We start from the raw sequence: 5,380 nt of genomic DNA on the forward strand, positions 1-5,380 counted from the left end.
ATTCATAGACCATGTAAAAAGAGTTGTATATTGTTTAAGTACAGGGAAATCCCCGATGAATTAGAACTAACGCTAAACGCACCGGGTCGCAACTAGCCGTCTCTGTCTGACAAAGGAACATTGTATTTTTCGTCTCATTCGATTTTGATTGGTTTTTTTGCTACTGTACTCAGTACATTTTTATTTGAAATTAAAGTTTTACTGGTTTGAGTGAGTTAACTTAAAACTTAAAGCATCCTTTCTGTACAAAATGAGCTCAAGTAGTGAGGACAGTGATATTCGTAGTTCTGCCGGTCCTTCAAGTGCAAAAAAGAAATATCGGCAACAATTTCGTGACGAATGGCTTCAAATACAAGACTTTCGTAAGTGGCTAAAGCGTGACCAAAAGTCTGTATATAAATGCATTTGCACTATCTGCGACTCTTCTTTAACTGCCGATCTGGGTGCTATTAAAAGACACAGTGAAGGTGCTAAACATAAACTTCGTCTTCCCCTATCGCAAGTGCGTACCATTGATAATATTTTTAAGAGTCAGCAACGTGTAAGTGATGACGAGCAACGGAAAATTGCGGAAATAAAATTGTCGGCCTTTATGGCAGAACATAAAATATCACACATAGTGATGGATCATCTCGTTGATTTACTTCCAAAAGTTTTCCCAGATTCTAAAATCGCAAGTAACATCAATCTTAAACATACCAAATTACAAGCAGTAATAAACAACGTTGTCGGAGCTTCTGAAAGAGAATGTTTAGTCGAAGATTTGAAACGGGAAAAGTTTTCTATAATGGTAGACGAAAGTACCGATGTTGCCAGTGTGAAAACAATGTGTGTCGTAGTAAAATATTATTATCTCAGTTCAGGGCGTATAGTCAGTCGATTCTGGGACCTTATTCAAATTTTTGATGATAAAAATGCTGCACTGACTGGTGATTATTCAGCTACGGCTGAAAAATTATTTAATTCAATAACAAAATCATTTGGAGACGAAAATATACCTTTGGAAAATGTAATTGGATTTGGATCAGATGGCTGCAATACCATGATGGGCTGTCGTAATTCAGTGTCTTCACGATTTAGACAAATGTGCCCAGGTATTATCGTGATAAAATGTCTTTGCCATTCCTTACATTTATGCGCCTCCGACGCTTGTAAAGAATTGCCTAATGATGCAGAAAAACTAACCCGATTGATATACAATTATTTCAAGAATAGCAGCAAACGTCAAGCCGAGTTAAAAGAGTTTCAAGCATTTACGGACACCAACATACACAAAATCCTACGTCCAGCCCAAACGCGTTGGTTGTCGCTGTCCAGTGTTGTGAACAGAATTATGGAGCAATGGGATGCCTTGCGATTGTACTTTGACGATAAATGGCTGGAAGACCAGGATTGCCAAGATATTCACAATCTTTTGAATGATCGCATCATCAAGGCATATTTTTATTTTTTATGTTGGATGCTTCCAAAATTTACCAGAGTCAATGTTTATTTTCAAAGTGAAGATCCGGTAATTATCGAAGCCTATAACAAAATGACTGAGCTATACAGAGAACTCTTATCCCTATACATAATTCCGAATCATTTTAAAAAGACCGCACTCGATGCAATTGACCCTACTGATAGTCAACATTACATAAATCTGAAAGATATATACCTGGGATTGGGTGTTGCTAATCAACTTGATACCCCAGAGCTACATGCGCATACCGAAGAAGTAACAGTGATGAAACAGAGATGCCTCAATTTCATCGTTAAAGCATGCGTGGGTATCCGGAAAAGATACAGTTTGAATGACCCAGTTTTGAGCTCAATAGCAAAATTGGATCCCGAATCTTGCTTATCAGAAAATAGACAACAGTCTTTGTCTTCACTGTTCCCAGTATTGCCAAGGCTAAAACCCCAAACTTTAAATGATCAACAAAAGTTAGATGATGAATGGAGAAACTTATTTTTTACTGCGAATTTAATGCATTTGAATACAAATCAACCAGCAGACGTGTTTTGGCATCAGGTATAATTTAATTATTTATGAACTTTACATAATATTGCACATATGATCACATTTTATAGTTTCGTTTTTTTTTTCAGTTATCTCAAATGAAAGATAGCAATGGAGACATTAAGTTCCATCTTCTGCCTCGTTTTATGCTGCAAGTATTGTCTTTGCCTCACTCGAACGCTGAGTGCGAACGCAGATTCAGTGAAATAAATAATATAAAAACCAAGCAGAGGAACTGTCTTGTCACAAAAACTATTAAAGGAAATATGTTAGCTCAACAAGCCATTCGCCGTAGTTCCGAAAACTGCGTCAAATTCAATCCATCTAAAGAAATGATTTCGAGGATGACGGCAAAAATTTATGAAAATCATGAAAATATTATTTTAGAATAAATTAAAATGATGTATGTTTACAAATAAACGAATAATCAGCTTATTTTTCTTTCAATATTTGAAAAAAGTTCAACTGTAATTTTACTGTAACCGATTGTGAAATCTGCTGTATTATTTTTAGAAACTCCTGTATTTTTTAGCTGACAACACTGTAATTTTACTTTTGGGATGTGGAAGCACTGCTGCTCATAATCGGCATTTGAAAAAAACCAGCGACTATGCCAAGTAAATTTTCATGGTGTTTTAACTTTTGAACAATAATGCGTCGGAAGCCGTGTTTCTGGACTCGTAAGTTAGAACTGGAGTTAGTGGAGTTCGTCCGCAACCGGGAATACATTTGGAAGCCCATTGGGAACACAAATCATCACATCCAACAGAAATATAAAGCCTACGCGGAATTCGCTGCTAAATCTGGTCGCGGGATCACTGGTAAATTATAAATTATTGGTTTTTTATTCGAATATACGGTTAATACGATAATACGTGAAATATGACAAATATGTGTATGACATAAAGTATGTAGTGTTAAACGTGATTAAAAAAATAATATGGCGTCAGCAGTTTTTGGAATCATGCTGTATTTGTAATTTAGAGTAATCTCGATCATTTCTTTGATGTATTTTCGCCTTTATACACATGGCGTGCATCTACGTGTAGAAATATTCAGTGTATTTTAGATTTCAAATCTGTACTAAATCCTCCAATCTAGCTGTACTTAAGGTTAGTAGAAACAAGTATTGAGTAGAATCTTTACTTATAATGCAGAGGTATAAACGAAGGATGTCCATCTAATACCATGCACACTGTGCCTCATAGACAGATATGTTAGTACCCCTGAGGATGATGTTAGAACACCTCACATAGCTCCATTAACATAGCACAGCAACACTCAATACTGCTATTATATAGTAGAAATAAGTGTGACAGTGGTGCTTCTAGAGTGAAGGTCTTTCAGCAGTCTGATTTAGAATCACACAAAATATCAGACCATTATTTTAGAATCACACCAATTATGTTAATAAATAAAGTTCTGTGCAATTCATGTAAAATTTGTGCCAATAACAATATGGTAAAACAAAAGCATCTTATACATTTTTCATAATCATAATGTTGTAAAACCATTTTAATTACATTGCAGGCAATAATTCTTTAATAACCCTTATTTACCTATGTATTGTCCGCGTAAAACTGTTAGTCTGCTCTGAATATAGAAATGAATCGTGTCGCCATACCAAATTGTAAGCTTGTATGATTATATACTCTTACTCGCAACAACTTCAGAGCGGACTAACAGTTTCGCACCAACTATACCTCTGAATAACATATTTCTTTATAATAATTCTTCATAATATTCTGTTCCAGCCCGTTCCGTACGTGATCGATGGGTAAACATCAGGAGTACATTCAACCACAATCTACGCAGAGTGGACCGCTCAAAGCAAACTGCCTGCTCTCCTGCAGATGTGTTCGTACCTTGCTGGCCTCTGTGGAAACCGTTACAATTCCTCCGAGATGGATATTTCAGAAGAGAGAATGTTAATGGTTATGAGGTTTGTTTCTGTATCTTTTTATTTAATTATGTCTTCTTGCATGAAATAAAATAATATGTTCATTAGCATAGTGTATATTACAGAAAGTGTGCGCTACCTTTTATGTACAGGGTGACTCTTTAAAACCTAGGGTCTTCGACTAATTTTTATAGGTCCTTTTTTAACTTTTTAATATTTCAATGTCTTACAACCACTTAATCTTTTACCTTTTACAAGTAAAATCAAACAATTTGTACAGATTTTAAGATTACACAAGCAAATGAGCTTGATAGTATGTGGTCACTCCTGTCCATTGTCATCTGTGTCATATAGATCATGGGTTCCACTTAGAATAGCTCGTAGATGCATTGCTACTTATGTAAGTCAGCCATTATCCACACCTGTCCATTGATATACAAGAATTGTAGAACTCGTAGTGTTTTTGTGTGCGTTCCACACTACTCGTAATTGTGTTTTATAACTTTGATGGCCGTTCTTTCCAGTTAAACTTCATATTACTTTTACCACCAAGTAAACAGAGTTTGTAATTTACATGATTATTGATTTGGTGAAACTAAAAACTAATTTAATTTTAAAACTTTATTACAGGGCACTTCAATGGAACCAGACTTACAAGCCACTAATAATATGGACGTGAAAGAGGAGTTTCAATCTGATATTGATGATTTAGGACTTCTGAAGATCCGACAACGTGGCCAAAGAACTGACAGACCTCGTCATAGAATAAAGGAAAGAATAGATAAAGTAGAGAAATCAGATAAATGTAAAAGGGTTCTAGATGATTTACTAATTGCAATGGCACCTTTGGGTGTTGATGTCGAAGACCAACAATATTGGTTTTTTGGAAAACATGTTACGGAGAGATTGAACGCAATGAGAGATGTTGATGCAAAGTGTGCTAGTCGAGAAATTCTGAATATTCTGAGTTGTACGGAAGATAACATTAAAGAAGAAGTCGATGATTGAATTCAAATAAGCTGTTGCATTGTTTAATGCATGGCTTACTGGGAATTGAATTTGATATTGACAGAATGCTGTATAGTACAGCGGGTGTACAGTATGGGATAAAGATCTGATGTTGGGGTTGCACCTGTGGCTGCCTGTGGTCAAATGTAATAAGACTTCTGAGGTCTTATTTAAAGGTGGAAGAACTCTCACTGGTTCAAATCCGCCAGCACAACCACCATATCTATTTCTGCCAAAGTCGCTTGGGAGACATACTTTTTCGAGGCATTTCAGCTTATTCCACAGGGGTAGCCGCGCAACTGTGGTCGACCTCGGGTAAGAATTTAATCTTATCTGAGGTTGATTACAGATGTCCATGGGCGGCAGTGGCCTACCATAAGATGAACTGCATGCTAGTCTGTTGCTCATATATTATAAAAATGAAAAAAAAAACACTAAAACTGTTCTGTATGGAGTGGCTTACATGTCCC

The 5,380-nt window shown here is 36.1% G+C and overlaps 1 protein-coding gene and 1 long non-coding RNA gene across 2 annotated transcripts; both read left to right on the top strand.

The window, feature by feature from the left end:
* Positions 1-388: 388 nt before the first annotated feature.
* Positions 389-2,437, top strand: LOC140754362 (uncharacterized). The gene is made up of 2 exons (XR_012103648.1): positions 389-2,014; positions 2,092-2,437. It is a non-coding gene; the product is annotated as an uncharacterized LOC140754362 (long non-coding RNA).
* A 202-nt stretch (positions 2,438-2,639) lies between these two features.
* On the top strand, positions 2,640-5,066 carry LOC140754309 (uncharacterized). Its single transcript, XM_073089298.1, has 3 exons — positions 2,640-2,823; positions 3,757-3,944; positions 4,533-5,066. The coding sequence occupies exons 1-3, from the start codon at positions 2,655-2,657 to the stop codon at positions 4,908-4,910; spliced, it is 735 nt and encodes a 244-aa protein (XP_072945399.1). The 5' UTR covers positions 2,640-2,654; the 3' UTR covers positions 4,911-5,066.
* The last annotated feature ends 314 nt before the right edge of the window (positions 5,067-5,380 follow it).

Source organism: Epargyreus clarus, unplaced genomic scaffold (assembly GCF_041222505.1).
Source record: "Epargyreus clarus isolate Ecla_fem2 unplaced genomic scaffold, WU_Ecla_fem_2.2 ptg000029l, whole genome shotgun sequence".
In the NCBI taxonomy this organism is placed as follows: Eukaryota; Metazoa; Arthropoda; class Insecta; order Lepidoptera; family Hesperiidae; genus Epargyreus; species Epargyreus clarus.

Bases quoted from the DNA above. Each gene is read 5' to 3' on its own strand.
- LOC140754309 (XM_073089298.1), top strand. From the start codon at position 2,655: ATGCGTCGGAAGCCGTGTTTCTGGACTCGTAAGTTAGAACTGGAGTTA. The intron at 2,824-3,756 runs GTAAATTATAAA...ATTCTGTTCCAG, and splicing joins ATCTGGTCGCGGGATCACTG to CCCGTTCCGTACGTGATCGA. The intron at 3,945-4,532 runs GTTTGTTTCTGT...ACTTTATTACAG, and splicing joins AGAATGTTAATGGTTATGAG to GGCACTTCAATGGAACCAGA.